The sequence below is a fragment of the Aptenodytes forsteri genome, unplaced genomic scaffold, assembly GCF_000699145.1.
Source record: "Aptenodytes forsteri isolate BGI_AS27 unplaced genomic scaffold, ASM69914v1 Scaffold208, whole genome shotgun sequence".
In the NCBI taxonomy this organism is placed as follows: Eukaryota; Metazoa; Chordata; class Aves; order Sphenisciformes; family Spheniscidae; genus Aptenodytes; species Aptenodytes forsteri.
In genome coordinates, this window is record NW_008794963.1 from 1953708 (window position 1) to 1972156 (window position 18449).

At 42.6% G+C, this 18449-nt stretch overlaps 1 protein-coding gene across 1 annotated transcript in view; it reads right to left on the reverse strand.

The window, feature by feature from the left end:
* Positions 1 to 323: 323 nt before the first annotated feature.
* CDH17 (cadherin 17) overlaps positions 324 to 18449 on the reverse strand; it is a 26761-nt gene continuing 8635 nt past the window's right edge. The window contains exons 7-17 of the mRNA XM_009275503.1: positions 16868 to 16999; positions 15857 to 16007; positions 14911 to 15126; positions 13459 to 13535; positions 11791 to 11982; positions 10161 to 10405; positions 8183 to 8313; positions 6758 to 6991; positions 4476 to 4592; positions 4253 to 4369; positions 324 to 433 (exon numbers count right to left, since the gene is read on the reverse strand). Of these exons, the coding sequence (XP_009273778.1) occupies positions 324 to 433; positions 4253 to 4369; positions 4476 to 4592; positions 6758 to 6991; positions 8183 to 8313; positions 10161 to 10405; positions 11791 to 11982; positions 13459 to 13535; positions 14911 to 15126; positions 15857 to 16007; positions 16868 to 16999 (1722 nt within the window). The remainder of the gene's footprint in view (positions 434 to 4252; positions 4370 to 4475; positions 4593 to 6757; positions 6992 to 8182; positions 8314 to 10160; positions 10406 to 11790; positions 11983 to 13458; positions 13536 to 14910; positions 15127 to 15856; positions 16008 to 16867; positions 17000 to 18449) is intronic.

Consider the following 18449-nt stretch of genomic DNA (forward strand, 5'->3'; position numbering starts at 1 on the left):
CTGGAAAGTCCACATTTACTTCAGCTGCCAAACAAAGAAGGCTGGTCCCATGTATCAATCCTTGCAGGAGCTCAGCATTTGGTGTTGTCATGAGTTAACACTTCAGTCAAAGCTGATATTCTTTTTAATGGCTGCTGCTGAAGTGTACGTATGTTTTTTGTTTCGTGACTGAATTACCTACAAAAGTGAGGACAAAACCCTGGGAGCCTGCTTCTGCATGTTTGTATCCTCAGTTTGTGATAGTACACTTCTGGGCTTTGGGAGCTACAAAGCTCGCTCCTTCCCAACCCAAAAGGCATTTTTGTCTCTTGACGAAACAGTCATTAAGCCAGTCTATTGAGTTCAGATTTATCCTTTACACCTTTCTGATGGCTCTTCTTTTCATTTTTCTGTTTGTATTTCATGTGAAAAAACACACCCCCTATAATGAAACCTGAAAAACAGAGAGCACTCATCAGTAAAGGGAAGAGAAAACTTTCTGAAAAGGTATTTCAGCAAAGGATCTGACACCTGCACTGTAGTATCCATACTGCTTTACCTCTTGAACAGAAGCAAACGGCTTTGGGGAATGACCATGCAGCATTGGACCAACAGCATGTTCAGGGACCCGAGGCACTGGTGGGCAGGATCAGATGCCTTAGGGCTCAGACTTCCCCCAAAGGAGAACTTCTGCTCTAGAATCTGACCAGATGGCAAAGTGTCTTTTTTAGCCCCCCTCCCTTTGAGCAGTGATTTGTCATGTTTATCTTGAATTGCAGTCCCTGATTTTTTTTCCCAATGGAATGGTAATTCTGTCACAGCAAAGCTGAGACTACTGACAGCAAAATTGTTCTTCAGGAACTCCTTGGTATCTGCTAGGAATAGCTGATGGACCCCAGAGATTTGTGCACCCATGGCAGAGAATGACTGAGATTTTCTTCTGGCCTGGATTAGAAGTGCTTATACCCTTTATCATCACGTGTCATATCCAATGAAGGTGTCTAGATGTCTTCATATGCATACATACATATATATGTATATATACACATCAAATACGCATATTATATATGTGTATATATGTCTGATCTTTTTAAATCATGATGAGCTTGTTACACTGTATGTAAATTTATTTCCTCTTTATCAGTGTTAGATTATCTATCACTTTCAACATCACTTTGTTCCTTTACTAAAGTATATAGGAGTGCTCAGCTACTCCCCTTGCCCCATTCATTGTTCTGAATATCTGTCCTGTAGTTGTTCTTATTTTGCATTCACATTTGCGGTATCTGAGTAGTTAATCAAGGAACACGCGTAGTATCTGCCACATGATATTTATTCTCCCACCCTCTTCTCAGTGGGAGAAATACCTTCCAGGAAAGAGACAGTTTGTCTTAATGAAAGAGTTTATCCCATCAGAATAGATTGGCTGAGGGTTTGGGGTGTATTTTTGTTTTGTTGTATTTTGTTTTCCAGTGTCTATGCTCTGTGTTTCTTTTAAAGACAGTAAGACTGCAGAGGATCTTTGCTCTTGGAACGAAAGGTGCTGCAGTCTGAGAGAGTCCTTAGCTCATGCAGGAATTCATTCTGGTGTCAGACAGGCCCCCAAGAGACAGCTGTTTTTATGATCATATCTTCTGAGCTTCAAGGCCAAACTCAATGTTTGTAATAACTCCAGGTTTCATAAAATCTTTAGATACTTCTCATTGTTTTTTCCATGCCCATCTCTGATCCCTGTTAAATCCACCTGAGAGACTATCAACTGATTTTGCCTTTACAGTGAAAAAAACTTGCTATTGAAAAAACCTGCATATTCATTTCAGGAATTCTTTGAAAAATCCTTTATGATCTACATACACTGTGTTTTTTTAAAGTCATAAAGCAGTAGCAACTTTTACTATGCTCTCTGAGGCTGACCAGCTCTCTTGTACTGAAAGCATCTTTAGTCAGTTATCCAACATAATTTTCACTTAAATGTGGCACTACACTAAGTGAGGGATCAGAGTAAGGCATTGTGCAGAAATAAGTGATATGAGAAGCTTGAACAGAGACAATAAAAATGCAGTTTGAGGGGTTTCTCTGTCAATCGTATGCTCTGAGTATGGCTTCTTCCATTTTAAGTTCTTTGAATTTTTTTTCCTCTTTTTATCTTCAAAAGACAAATACATACACATCACATGCATCACTTTCTCTTGCTTTTGGGGTTTGTGTATTACAAAAGAAAATCAGCATACAGCTTTGGTTTTGTCTTTTTAGGTACTGAACTTGTTCTTGGGGGCTCATTCTCTTTTCTGTTAGAATTGAAGTAATGGTAACTTACATAAGTTCTTGGGTTTTTTCCCTTTTACCCTCTAATTTAATCCAACTCTTTTGAATATGAGGTCTGTAACATATTTAATTTCTTTTCTTTGATTTTCTCCATGGGTCTTTCACACTCCCTCCCCTCTCCACAGCTGAGTCACAGTTTCCCAGTCTGGCTGTTGTGACCATCACATTCAAAAATCACACAGGACTGAGCACTGAATTCTTCTTGCTCTTTGCTTCCTATGGGACTGGATCCCATCAACAGTCACTTTTTGCACTTACATTGATAAAGAGAATACTGAAGGAGCTAGAGGATGTTATGGCAGGACCCCTCTCGATCATCTACCAAAGCTCTTGGGAGCCTGGGGAGGTCCCCGCTGACTGGAAGCTAGCCGATGTTATTCCAATCTACAAAAAGGGCGTGAGGGAAGATGCAGGGAACTACAGACCTGTTAGTCTAACCTCAGTTCCTGGAAAAATTGTGGAGAAGATCATACTGGGTACTACTGAAAGGCATTTAAAGAATAATGCAATCATCAGGCACCATTGACATGGTTTCACAAAGGGAAAGTCCCTCTTGAGGGACAAGAGGCCTTGCAGAGGGATCTAGATAGATTGGAGCATTGGGCTATGATTAATGGCATGAAATTTAACAAGTCCAAATGCCATATTCTGCATCTAGGATGGAGTAACACCGGGCACGAGTATAAACTGGGAGAGGAGCGGCTGGAGAGCAGCCCTGCAGAAAGGGACCTGGGGGTGTTGAAAGGGACCTATTGACAGCAGGCTCAATATGCGTCAGCAGTGTGCCCTGTCAGCCAAGAGGGCAAACCACATCCCGGGGTGCATCAAACACAGCATAACCAGCCCACCAAAAGAGGTGATTATCCCGCTGTATTTAGCGTTGGTGTGGCCTCACCTTGAATACTGTGTGCAGTTCTGGGCCCCACAATTTAAGAAGGACGTGAAGGTCCTTGAATGCGTCCAGAAGAGGGCACCAAAGCTGGTGAAAGGGCTGGAAGGAATGTCCTATGAGGAACGAATGGCTGAGGACTTTGGGCTTGTCTAGTTTGGAGAAAAGGAGGCTGAGGGGTGACCTCATTGCTCTCTACAGCTTCCTGAGGAGGGGAAGCAGAGAGGGAGGTGCTGATCTCTTCTCCCTGGTATCCAGTGACAGGACACGTGGGAATGGCTCAAAGCTGCACCAGGGGAGGTTTAGACTGGACATTAGGACTTTCTTTAACTTTTGGTCAGCCCTGAAGTGGTCAGGCAGTTGGACTAGATGATCGCTGTAGGTCCCTTCCAACTGAAATAGTCTAGTCCTATTCTATTCTATTCTATTAATACAAAAAAAGATTTTGTCTTGTTTTGGAAAAAGTTTTAAGCTACTTGTTGAAGTTACATCAGCTCATGCCTATAAGAACATAATACTGTTCACTACCACTTAACAATATAACTGTACTTTGTTCATCTAAATGTCAGTTTCCCACAGCTCCAAGCAATTCTCCATATGAAAGATGGAAGCCTAGGAAGCTGAAATAGTTGAATAAAATCATAATTGTAAGCTACGGGTACAGACATTGTAAGCATGACATCCATGAATGCTTCACTATTTTCACTATAATCTGGAAGCCAAAGACGAGGCTCCAATCCCTTCCCTGACAGGGAAAAGGCAGTAGGTAGCAATGAAGTGACAGTATGCTACAAGTGCAGCATTTTCTTCTGTCATAGCTGCTTGCTGTGCCATTGTATGTGCATGCAGAAGCACAGGCTAAAGAAAGCTATTCCTACGACCAAAAACTTACAAGTTTGCAGCAACCGTGATACACAATCATGAGATCTTTCCTCTTTTGCTCATTCTGCAACATTCATGACATCTCTTCACCCAACAAGTGAATCAGTGTCAGAAATGCACCAGCACCATCATATCTTGGAGACCTGGCTTCTTATCAAGCAAGAAAAAGTGACCTACCAATGACAAGCAGGACCCCAATAAGAATCCCAATTGCCTGGCCGGTGGTTGGCCAGTAGTGCTGACGCTGTACTTCGATAAAACACGACTTTTCACTTGAACACCTGCAGACGTTTACTGCAAAAAGAAATGCCATGAGGTTAATGAGAAGTTTAGTAGTCCAGTTTGATTATTCATAAAGGCAACTGTTGTCTTGAAATTAATACTTCTGTGCATAGGATACCTTCAAGATTCACTTTTCTTTCCAAAGGTGGTTTTCCATTGTCATTAATTATTACTGGAATATTATACACCTTCTCTTCAAAGTTAGCATGTTTCGGAGAGAGGTAAGCATGAGTAGCTGTAAGTAGGAAATGGGACATTCATGTCAGCACAAGAAAGAAATTTAGCTCAACATTCATACCAGCTGCAAATGCTCTTTTTTAAGGCTGCTTTGCACATGATGGTAGTTCCTGTTTTCCCCCATGTCTTCCCAGGTCTCATTGGTTTGCAGACATTTGGTTAAAGGGGACCATCTAAATGCCTAGTCTGGTTTTCAGCATAATATGGTCAGAGAATTTCCTTCCTAATTTCTACAGCAGGCCAAATCTGATCTTGAGTGTGTTACACTGATAGCATCACATCTAAACCAAGAATATCCCCCCATACTCATAGAAGCCATCACCAACTTGAATTGTTCCCAAGATAACTTAGTAGGACAGACCATCCTTCTAGTGCACTTACACTGTCACATCTAAGACTCTTTAAAACTTGGAAAAGTAAGTTTCCTTCCGAATTTCTACAGCAGACCAAATCTGATCTTGAGTGTGTTACACATCACATCTAAACCAAGAATATCCCCCCATACTCATAGAAGCCATCACCAACTTGAATTGTTCCCAAGATAACTTAGTAGGACAGACCATCCTTCTAGTGCACTTACACTGTCACATCTAAGACTCTTTAAAACTTGGAAAAGTAAGACTATAACAGCCATTGGGATCAGACCAAAGGTCTATCAATGTCAGTATCTTGTCTCTAGAAGAGGTGGAGATTACAATAAAAAAGGAAGCATGTATTTTATTTTCTCCTAATGCTCTCCCAGCCTTCAACCATTTTCAGCTCAGGGACTTCTTGAGCGAGATGTAATTTCTTGCTTTGAACTTGTAGAAACTTTCTACATACATAACACCCCGTGGCAACAAGTTCCACAGTCAACTACCTCCTCCTTCTATCTGCACTGGAAATAACTCCCATAAGTTTCATTTGAGGCTTCCAGGTTTGTGTACTGGAAGAGAGGGCAAGCGATGAACCTCTGGCCACTCTGACCATAGAATTCATGATTTTATAGACCTCTATTTTATTTTTTTTCCCTACTCTCTTCCAAGCTAAAAAGCAGTAGCTTATTTTGCTGCTTCCATACACTTCCTTATATCAGGCTACTCCATAACTCCGATTCTCCTTGTCACCCTATCTGAACCTGTTTCCAGTTCTACTACATCTTTTTGGAGATGGAGAGATTGGAGTTGAAGTTTTGAACAAATCATGGATTTATACAGGGGCACAATGATGTTCTCCGATGTATTCTCTGGTCCTTTCTAGTAATTCCCAATATTTGATCTGCTTTTCTGAACACTACTGATAATTTGATCTCACATTTTCATGAAACTGCTTACAGGTCTTACTCCTAACTTGTAATGGCCAGCTCAGCACCCATGATTTCAAATGTGAATTTGGGAGTCTGGGGTTCATTTGAATCTGCCATTTTATTGTTCAACCAACTTAGTCTTGCAAGGATGTTCTGCAATTCTTCACACTTGGTTCCTGCTCAAATAACTTTGTATAATGAGTAAACTTTGCCTCCTCATTGCACTCCCATATTTATTGACCTACACAGGTCCTAGCAAAAACCCTTTTGGAAAACCACACATGAACTCACTTCAGTGCAAGAGCTGACCATTTACTCCAACTCCTGAATTTTAAATTATTATTTATCCTTTCAAAACTTGTCCCTTTCACATCGTGGCAACCCAACTTTCTCTAGTGAGACATTTCGTCAAATGTCTTTTAGGGATTCAGACAGGCTCTATCGTCCAAGCACTTATCCATGTGCTTATCGATCCCCTTCAAAGAACGCCAGTTGGTTTGTGAGGCATGACTTCCCTTTGCACATGAAATGTCAGAAATAGACAGTTTGCAAACTGCTCTATTTCTTTAGCAGAAGTGATTTGTATTCATTTAAGCACACAGTACATTTTATTCTTACATGTTTCTTCTCTTGTAAGTACTAGCGAAATTTTGGCTTGCAACATACTAGATGGAATCTCTTGAAAAAAAATTATTAGTGACTTAGGTGTTCAAATAAATACATGCCAAAATGCATGTAATTTCTCAACAACTTATTTTTTTTTCTACATGGAATACTGGATATGCAATAGTAGGAATGAAAAGGGATTCAATATTTCTTTATACTTCCCAGAGTACTTAGAGTCCCATATCATTATAAGAATAGCTTTATTAACTTACCATTGACTTTTGAGATTTCCCAATTATTTCTTGTATTCATATCACCCGCGAGAGAAAAAGTAAATGTTGAATACCCCTGTTCATCAGCATCAGTAGCTTGAAGGAAAGCTCTCTCTCCTCCACTGAGCGGGTGGCAGAAGAAAGGAGGATAATCCATAGCTAACAGTGGAGGGTTGTCATTCACATCTTTTAAGTGTAGTATCAAGGTTGTTTTGGATTTCTGAGCTGCATTATCTGTAGAGTTTAACAGAACGCGAAGTTACACGCACATCTTGGACTTACATGCTGAGTTGTTACTTTTGCAGCTATTTTATAGGTACATCATCAGGCAGGCAGTGGGAGGTGGTATTCTGTCTGCAGGTTGCAGAGGCAAGGTCTCAGGAGGTCCTGAGGGACTCGTGGTAGCTGCCATCATTTTTAAAAAGTATGGTTTATTTACCCCCAACTCTTGCTGACTGCAGAACACTAGAAAGTGAAAGGAGGCAGATAGACCATTGTATCTAGTAAGTGGTCACATCCATCATATCTGGTAAGCAGACACATCCAAGGTGACCAGTGCTCTTTGGAGCACTCTTTTAAGCATGAAACTCCTTAAGTTTCCCATCTCTTTTCTAAATATAGGAAATGCAAGTCAATATTCTGCCTTGGGGCCAAGACTAGGGGCTCAAGAAGAGCTTTCAGAGACCTGTCATTTCTCCAGCCTGTTCCTGCAGGAACAGCCCCACTCCATCTCGGTGCTCGAGGAAGCTCTCCTTTTTCCTGACATACAGGAACTGCATCTTTACCCATATCCCCCAAAACAGTGGCCAGCATTATTGTTTATCTGTGTTTAATAAAGGAAATCTAGATTTATACCTCATTCAGTCAGATATAGTCCAGAGTTTTTAACCCCTATTCAATGTAAATCACATAATGAAATCTCCCCAGATGGACTATCTGGAAGATTCTAATGGCTGGAACTAGGAGCTATAATATATTTCAGACTAACTAGTGTATTAGTTTTATTCATAATAAAATGAAATTCTGTACAAGGTTGCAAGTTACTCTTCACGTATGTTTTCAGGAAGCCTAAACATACCTACAAGAAAGACTAAAATCTTTATAGCTATAGAGGAAAATAGTGGCAGAAAATGTTGATGCTGAAAACACTGAAGAAATTCTAACTTTCTCTATATGCCATGTGGCTCAAGCAAATATAATGGCACATGATAGCTAACTTCATGAAAGTTATTTTAATCCTCATTATCTACAACATCAAGGTTTCTTTTAAGAAAGTTAAATTCTTAAGAAATATATACTTCTAAGGACACATCACATGTTCCTGTACTTTTAATGGATTTAGTCATGGGAAGTCTGATAATTCCTCATAAAGCAGTAAGGGCAGGGGATTCCTCTGTGTGTATATGTAGTTGTTTCATCGCTTACTTAGCTCTGATGCAACAACATCAACCGTGTACATTTCTTGCTGTTCTCGATCCAAAGTGGAAGCAGTGTATATCTGCCCAGTGGCTGAATCAATCCTCAGCCATTTCCTCATGTCACCTTCTAAGGAGTATCTTTGGAAAGAAAGAAGAAAAAGTCACATATACTATTCCAAATCAGGAAAAATTACTGACAAAACAAATGCTTCTTTATTGATTTTAGGCAAGTGGCTTAATTACAGTTGCACTCAAAGAGAGGGTTCCTGGAAGAGTCCCAGTACTACAGCCAACGAGAAGAGACAGACAGAGGAAGGGAGGCCAAAATCATTGAGAATAAAGAGTGAGAGCAGAACGGTGGGAATGCCACTGCTCCTCCAGCCTGTGTACTGCAACTCCACCTTCCTCCTAACTGGGAAACCTGGGGTGTTCCTGAGCTTTTGGTCCAGAAGTGCGCTCTGTCCCAACCCCATGTCCCTCACTCCCCATCACATCTCCCATGCCTTGGTTTTGATGGGGGCATGAGCCAAAGTCTAGGGCACAGAGGGAACAGTGCAGCCAGGCACCCTTTTTTGGACCAGCAAGAAGCCAGGACCCCGAGGTAGACCTCAGTGGTCATCTGCTGCCAGTCTGGAGCAGCCTGTAATTACCATTGGGGCAGCCTCAGAACAGAGGGTGCTTTAAATATCACCACATAATTGCCTTTATATTATTGTTCAAAAAAACCCAAGGTCTCTGCGTATTTACTTATACAAATTTAACCATGAACATATGACCCAGTTAAAGCACAGGCATTTGCTTGAGTAGATGTGACCTGACATTCTCATTCAACGTACCCCTTGCATTAAAAACAGCATGCTGACATTCTTATACATCTTTTACTTTTTATACTTTTTATTTTATGTCCTTTAACCTATTTTTTAGCAGAAATGTAGTTTATGTAAATATGAATTCCTGTCATCTGTCTCTGTCATCATCCCCCAGAGCTTCTGGACTATGTGGCTCACTTTCAAACCAGTTTGACAGAAGGCCAAACATGCTAAGTTCCCAAAAGTTAGGGGAAAGTAGAAAGCCAGATGAGAAACCTCTGGGAATAAAAATCCATGGGAGGCCTAACAGTCATATTCTGCAACTCCATTAACTACTTGGTGTTTTGCTGAATTTTATTTAAATTTCAAGGATTGTTTGTTTTGGGTTGATCTGTTCAGCATCCCAGCTGGGAATCGTGCAAGAGCCACAAATAGTTCTTCTATCCGACTCTACCGTGTAAGGTACATTTACACCATGCAACACAGCACGGTGCATAGATCTGTGAGCTGGCAGAGCCTCAAGGTGACTTGACCATACAACATGGTGTTGGGCCACCAAATGAGCCAGTTTGAGGTTTTGCAACCCACTCACAAACATAGGGGTTGTCTTGCACAGAGCTTTGCATCTGCAGTGGAAGTAGGCATATCGTCTTTGGCAGTTGGAAAATAAAATGAATTAATTGTCAATTATAGACTTGAGAGCTTCACTACAGGTTGTGTGTTTTGGTGGAGAAAAAGTCCTGTGCAGTTTCCTGTGTGAGATGAAAAGTAGCTACTGTCCTACTGGTTCCCAGGGGTGCACAGTATGTGCTTCATTCATTTGTTAAAGGCATTATGGATATGGAAACCCTGTTATTCTCAGACCAGCTCTGCCTTTTTCCTGGAGACATATATTGGCCTTCTTCCCTTTCAGTTTGCTAGTTCAAGGGCCCCACTGGCTGATGCTTGTCACAGCACAGAGAGAAAGCTGGTTAGAAAACCACTGCCCAGCAGTCTGCTGCAGGGGGGTCACTGGCCACCACCCCACCACACCTCCACTTTCTATTAGGAGATGAGACTTTTGCAAAAAAGTCTTTTCCTGCATGCCAAATATTGGGCATGTTTTCCTTGTACCTCTTTTAGAACAATTTTCTAAATCCTAAATTCAATAAATAAATCATGGTCACTCTCTTTTACCGTACAGTATCCCCCTCAGGATCACAGGCCTCCACTGTCGTGACCAGGGTATCGACAGGAATGTCTTCAGACACTTCTCCTTTGTAAACTGTCTGGTGGAAAACAGGTGGCTCATCCACATTTGTTACGAAAACTTTAAACAAGGTAAGGGAGCTTGAGTTGTATTGCACGCCTGGCACCAACGGTTCGGGGTTTGTGGCATTGATCACCAGGTTGTACACTGGAGCTGCTTCAAAATCAAGAGCCTGGATAAATCAGAAAAAAAAGGTACTTTAAGCAACGGCCCCGCTGCCACAGGAAGCTCCCATGGGAAACCACAAAGTCCCCCTCTTCTGAAGGAGGAGATTGCATCCCAGATACAGATGAAATAAGGGAGAGCTGTCAGGAGCAAAATGACACTGGGAACAGTCAATTTAAATGAAACCATATGCCCGTTTGGAGGCCTTCTCAGCAACTGCATTTCCTAATAATGTTGCCACCTGCCTGACTAAGTTTAATAACTATATCCTGTTTACAGCAATAGTATTTATAGCTCTGTACAAGAAGGGCTTGGGTGACCTCCGGGTGAGAAAAGTCATGCGAGGGTTGTTACACCGTGGAGTTTCTCACAATTGCCTCCTTGGGAAAAAATGACACTGAGGTTGAGCCTGAAGATGGTCCACCAAACGCTGCATCTGCCTGCCCTTGGTCTGGCCTGCGGCAGGTGAACTGGATGCAAACAACATGTCACCCCTTGGAATATGAGTGATAGGTTTTCTGGACCCATAGTTCAAGTGCCTTCAGGAAGGCTAATTTCAAAGGGAGAGCACTTTTGCTATTGAAATTCATGGATGCAGCAGAAAGTGTTCCTTATATTCCTGTCTCCAGCATTCAACATATGGGATGTATCACCCATCGCAGCACGCACTGACCTTGGCTTTGTCATGGTTAATGTTTGCCTCAGCAGGAACACAGTGCCTCTCCAACCCGACATTGAGACATGCTGGTCTCACTTGCACCTCCCATTGCAAAAGCCACCAACAGCCCAGAGCACTAGCAAGGAGATCAGTCTGCCCTGTGACAGCCCACCACCACGACCACAGCCCATGGAAACATTTAGCTGGCTTTCTCTTTTCCAGAAACACTGCTGCAAAATCACTCAAATGATGGCATTTTTTTTCTTTATGGTGCCTAAAGACCTACTTCATCGGCCAGAGCCTGCTCTGCTGGAGAAGGGGCCAGCAGCAGAGCCAGCGGAGGGAGCTGCCGGTGGCGGAGGGCGGGGGGGGGGCAGGCAAAGGCGGGGGGGAGGGGTTTTTTCTTTATGGTGCCTAAAGACCTACTTCATCGGCCAGAGCCTGCTCTGCTGGAGAAGGGGCCAGCAGCAGAGCCAGCGGAGGGAGCTGCCGGTGGCGGTGGGCGGGTAGAGGACAGCAAAGGCGGGAGGATAGGTGTGCCTGAGCACTGCACAGGCACAATGCCTGAGCCCAAGAGTAGGGCCTCCTGCAGTCTGCACCATGCTTGGGGTGTCCTCACCCCACCACCAGCCAACCCCTCCCTCTGCAAATCATCACCAGGGTGGTTACTGTTTATGCAAATATATATGTAAATATATATATATAAATGGAGAAGAATAAACCCATCTATTCACCTTGTTAATCTTGACAAACCCTCGGTTTGTTTCAGGATCTGCCTCTATGATGAACGTGTTGTTTGGATCTCCTTCCTTCACTTGGTAAATGATGTAGGAGCTCCCTGTGGCAGGCTCGTCTCCATCGGTAGCTTGAATTTCTAGTATCACTGTTCCTACCGGTAGACTTTCTGCAACAGTCACATTGTGATACTGAGGAGAGAGAGATTGTTGAAACATGACACACTGAGCACCATCTGTGGATAACTTGAGCACTACAACAAGCTCACGACCCACGAGCATGGATGTATTTCAACCCACAGCAGCCATGTGAGGGAGGGAAGTGGTGGGTGCATTTCACAGCAGAGACATAACCAGGTTAGAGAGATGTACAAAAGCATTAGTAAAGTGCCTTACAGCAGTAGAGGTGAGCTACCTCGCTGCTCAGGGGAACCCAGAAATGAAAGATGGGCACTAGACCTTCTGCAAAGTTGCTATATCCCCCTTTTTAGCCATACATTTATCAAAGGTGATGGGATCACTGTCAGTGGGTGAGCTACTAGTATAGCAGCAGTCCCAGACCCTCTGGAGGAGCCTTTACCTCCTCTGTTGAAACTAGTCCACGTACATGCAATTCTCACAGCAGTAGGGACAGCACCTTGATCTCCTCTGTACCCAGTGAGCATCCTAGCCACCAACTGTTAAGTATTTAATTGCTCCATTCACCATATGCCATTGCCACATTAGCAGCCCAGCTCCATTTACTCTGTTTGATGTGTGCCCTGACCCAGCAGTCTCATCCTGAGACCAGGTCCTGGACTGAGACCTTGAGGTGAGAAAGTCAACAGCCTGCTATGTAGGCACGCAGTCTGCATGTGTCTAACCTCCCGTTATCATCAACAGAGAGCTGGGCAATGCAAGTCAGCAAAGCCCAAAAACCAACACAGCTTCCCCGGGAGGACATCTACACCTGATGAGCTAGACAGCTTTCCTGAGGCCACCACCTACATTGCCTACAAGTATGGTGGGAGCTTAGACACCTAAAGGTAGACACTCCAGCCACTGCAGTGTCCGAAGAGAGGTTTGGGCCAGCAGGCAGAAGTCACGGAAGGCCTCTTTGCCGGATACCAGCACCTCCACCAGAGGAAGAGGCAAGAGCCTGACACCCATTCCTGAATGAAGGGCCAGCAGCTACGCATTTGGGCATGGATCACTGGACCACTGTTTCTGGTTAAAGAAAATACAGCCTTTGATTTCCATTCACTTTCTGGCTTTTCTGGATACATTAACACTGTGTTTGGAAGGGAGCTTGGGAGATTTTAGCTTTTTTTCCATTTAGCTATTTTGATTAATTTTAAAGCCTTTTCTTCCTCCTTTCCCTCCAGAACTTACATTTCTGGAATAAACTGCTTTAGTAGAATCATTTCTTTCTGTACACATAGTTTTCCACTGAGCAAATTACCTTACATTTCAGAAATAACTATGAGTCAGTCCCACTGTCTACTGTCTATACAGACCTTATATGCTGCCTTTGCAGCAATACCTTGCCTTTATTTTCACTAGTGGATTGCTCTGTTACTTGTTCTGTAAATGGTTGGTTTCCCATTGACATTCTATAGACATTGAATGTATGCTCAAACATTTGTCAAAAGTTATTGGGACATCAAAAATGGTGTTAAAAATACTCACATCTGATTTTTCAAAGATGGGAATCTGATCATTGATGTCGATGACATGTATTTGCACGTCACAGATTGTTTGGAATACTGCATGGAAAGAGGACAAACAACATCACAGCAACCCTTCTGCTGAAAATAACTTTCCTCCAAAAGGGTTCACTGTGAGCAAAAGTGAGCGCTGCCAAATCATCCAATCCAAGCAAAGCCCTACTGTTGTAAGAAGCACTTGATCTCCAGTGTCTCGTAGTCAGTGAGAACCTCACTCTCTATCTTACTATTCACCTTCCCAATTTCTTCAGCCTGTTTCATTTTGTGCCTGTCACTTTTTTTAACCATATCCCTTTGCCAGGATGATAGCTATGAATTGTGTTAGCTTTCTCAATATCACTTTTGCATGTCAAAAAGTAAGCCCCAGGTTGTTATGCTACCTTGTCCTCTTCGTGGGCCATCAGGCAGCACCCTCATTTCCGTTACAGCCAGACTTAAACTTCAGTTCTATGTAAATCTAAGCACTACCTGAGCAGGGGCACCCATAGCAACGGGGGACTGTGATTTTAAAAGTATACTCTGTCTGGTCGTGTGCTGTTCATATGTAGCTGGATTTTAGTGTTTTACGGATGTGCTTTATGAGCTGAAAGTTAAGGAATATTCTAAACAAAACTGTTTGGATGGAATTCAAATAAGCATCCAAAACAAATCACCAGCTTCTCCCCCTGCAAGGTTTTCATCTCATCTAAGTGATGTTATTTCATTTACAGACATGTGACACTGCTGTCTTTACATGCCAGTTCCTCCATCCACAAGTTTTGCCTGGCTATAAGGACTGCAACACAAAGCTTTAAGCTTTAGTATGGAGTTTGATTTCCTTTCCATTCAGTGAACCACAAAGGACTCCTGGGAACTTATATAATGGACAAGATTATTTTTGAAGATTAATTTCAGCTCTTAATCTTTTAAAATAAATTATCTGGACTCTCTGAGCAGCTGTGTTTAATTTCTTGATTTTTTTCAGTGAGTCCTTTTGAAAGATTTTTGGGGAAAACTACAATCATGATCTCTTCATTTTTTTCCCCTGTGGAAGAAAATCTTTTACTGGAGTACTTGTTAAAAAGCTTCCCAGTTTATCCATGCCCTGCCCTAGAGCTGGTTTCCTTCCATACGTGCATTATGAATCATGATTAACCTCTCTGCATCTCGAGAACAAGGCAGTACAATGCCAGAGCCAGCCAGCTCCCAGCGTTGCTGTTGCTTCCAGTGAATCCTCTAGGTCTCCTCTCATCCCTTGGACACTGAGCGCTGGGGATGCCAGCGTGAACAAAATTATTCCAATGTATAGCAGGCTTTACATACCTGCATCTGTCACCAGCACCTTCAAGGAATAGTTGGATGCAATGCGCTTGTTTAACGAATGGCTGGCTAATGAACAAAATTATTCCGATGTATAACAGCAGGCTTTACATACCTGCATCTGTCACCAGCACCTTCAAGGAATAGTTGGATGCAATGCGCTTGTTTAACGAATGGCTAATTAACTGCAAAATCCCAGTGTCTTGCTGAATAAAGAACAGATTACTTGCAGGAACAGCAGGAACCTGACTTTTTATTTTGAACTGCAGACGAGAGTTAAGGGTGCCCTCCTTATCCATGTCCGTAGCAAACACGGTGCCAATATTACTTCCTGTGGCAGAGGAGAGACCAGAGTCAGTCAGATAATGCAGTGGTCCTATTCCTCCACAGAGGTACACACTGACAACAGTGATACCAATGCAAAGAGTAGAAGGGCAATAAAGATACAACTGTGTGGAAAACACTGCAATGGACACAAATGTTTGACTTCTGGGAGTTTTTCCTTTAGCATCCCAACCAGCTGTTTTGGGCTTGGGGCCGTCCAAAAGGACTGGGCTATATGTTTTGATCAGAAGTGACTGTAACAACAGACACTTCAGCCTTGAAACCAAATAACTGATGTGAAGACTTAGGGACAGACTTCGGTAATGGTCCATTGAGGTCAAAGGCATTATGCTGGAGGAGAATCTCGATGAGGGAAAATGGGCTCATGCCACTTTTAGAGCAGTATTTCTTGTATTAGTAATAAAAGGGGTGTTTTTCTTTTTACATTCTAAGCAGTTGTCCAAAACTGTCGTTGTGGGAAAATACAATTTTATATTTTAAATGGAACAGTATTTTTTAAGTACGGGTCTTGGGTCTGTCCTTCTCAGGTTACTGAAATCCTTTCCACATGAATTATTGAAGTGAAAACAACAGAGCTATTTGCACAGGAAAACATTTCTCTAGGAGAGCTACGTTTTGCTCTTTGGGATCAGAATTTCTAGTTTTATTTGTACCCAGCTGGAAACAATAACATGACCAGAATGATGTGTATAAATGAGTAGAAGCTGTTTTCTTACCTCCACCTTCATTTTCTTGAACTTCAATTACAGTGAGGGCCTGCTGGCACACAGGGGGATTGTCATTAATGTCTTCCACAGTAACATGAATGTGCAGAGGCTTGTCCACCAGTTCTCCCTTATTATCTTTTGTGACCACAAAGAAAGTATACTGCAATAAGAATATTGAGATTAGTTGTGCTGAATGTCCACTGTGACAATATTTTGCATTTAAATGTGTAACTATGGGACCATTCCATGCAAATGAAATATCCTCTCATATGTTTGTTCAGTATTTTCACTCTGATTCAGAACTCTTCCATCACAGCTTAGTGCCTGAGGTCTGAGTTTTCAAAAGAATTTAAAAGTCCTGAATACTTCATTGCACTGTGAACTTGCTCTCGCAAAAATTCAAGAAAAGCAGGAATATCTCATTTTTGTCACTTTGCAAATTCATCTGTCACATACAGAGATAGGATTCCTCCAGCATATCTGATCCCTGGCCTATTCTGTGCCCAAATTTCCTCCAAGAACAAAAGGGGACAGAGGGGTTTCCTGTCTAAAAGACCCCCAGATGGGGAACTTCAGGGTAACTTTACAGTTGCAACTGCAAGTTAAACTCTGCTTCTGCTGTGGAGGGATCCCTGAGGCCCCTGGGGGGGGGATCTGAAACATTCAGATCTCCTGCCCTCCACAAATGCCACTGCCTACCTCCTGCTCATGCACCTACAATCCTGCCATGGTTGGCCAGTGTTGTACATTATATATATGCTGTGGGCAGTGATTGCTACTGCCAGACCCATGGAGAAGTATTGTAGGGTACCAAACTGAAGGCAGTTTAACAGTGTAGTAGGTGAATGTGCTTTCATATCTATCAAGTCATTCCCAAACAGAAATGACAAGAAATAAAGTTTTTATTTCTTTTTTTCCCCTCTGTCCTTTCTACTGAGCTTTCTCGTATTTACTCCCACACCAATAATCAGCTTCCTGCTATGGTCTCTCCCATCAGTGAGGTTTTATGTGTTTACTTACGCTATCCTTTTCTTCCCTGTCCAATGGTTCAGTCACATAAATAACCCCATTCTGATCGATGGAAAATGGGAGCATGGGCAGCTTTTCTTTTTCAAAAAGGTCATAAATTACATCTGGCTCATTTGAGTGCACCTAAAAAGACAAAAATAAGTCAGGATAGGAAGTCAGAAGTGTAGACTGAGATTTAACAGGGATCGTTTCTGGACCACAAACAGAAAAGATTGCATTCCTGTTAGCTTCATAAATGAGAAAATTAACAGTTTGGCAGGCTCTTGGGACGAGCTGCAGAAAACCAGGCTGATAATCCACCTCTGCTCCCTGAATTGTTGTGGTGAAACCATTTTACCTCAGTTTCTCCAGATGTCCAGATGGGCTACGACACTTATCTTTTTATGGAAGGGTTTTGGGATGTGAAACTAAACGGTGATACATGAGAAGAAAGCATTATATGCATTTGAATGTCTTGACACTAATTTATTCCATCTCCCTATGCTGTCTATTCCTGCCTGTTGTTTTGGTTTATCTAATTCAGAGATGTGGAGCACCAAAAAATATATCCAGTACCTATCTGCACATACATGTGTGCATGCTCTTTACATGCATCAAAGTCTGTGATGAAGGATCTTTAGTGGGGTGCTTCAGATTTAAAATGAAATGCAGTAAACAGACTGCCAAATTAATGGAGTCAATATTACTGTTTATGTTTTATACTATATAGCAGCAACTGCATTTCATTTTCCCCTAGGCAGAATCAACATGTCATTGGCCGCCATGTGAAATTTATATACAAGTGACCCCAGGATGGGAGCACCTTTGCATGTTAGTTTTTCTTCCACCTGTTTTCACCCTGGACTTCCTCGGGCTGTCACTGAGGCCAGTGACAATAACACCAAGTCAGTTACTCTTGCAAACAGCATCCGAGGAATCCTGCCATGTCCAAGGGATGACGGCACTGGGGGTGTCAGTGCCAAGGCATTTTTCAAAGTCAAACATTCCTGAAAGGCTGCTGGCCTGTTAGTTAATATTTACTGATGTATACATCACCATCAGTCTGCAGTTATTGGCAAAATATTTTGCATTTGCACTGTGTAAAGAGGAATACCATGGGAATGCAGGATGCTGAAGGAGGGGAGGGCATTTCAGTCCTTCCTAGGTACTTTTGATATAGCAGGTGTGCTGCATCACACAAAACTGGTCATGGCAGATGTCTCTGAGTGCGGGGGACTGCCCACAGCAGTGTTGCAGTGGAGCTGGTCCCCTTCCAGGCTCTTCTGCGGATGGAAGAAGCTAACTTCAGAATAACCTTCAACGGGTTAGCTCTTGATTTGCCCAAAGCCTGGAGGGCCTGTGGTGTTAGAGCGGGGCTGGAAGTGGTCAAAGAAACTGTCCTGGTTTCGGCAGGGGTATTTCCTTCCTAGTAGCTGGTACAGTGCTGTGTTTTGGATTTTGGATGAGAACAATGTTGATAACACACCGATGTTTTAGTTGTTGCTAGGTAGTGCTTACACTAGTCAAGGACTTTTTAGTTTCCCATGCTCTGCCGGCTGAGAAGGCGGGAGGTGCACAAGAAGCTGGGAGGGGG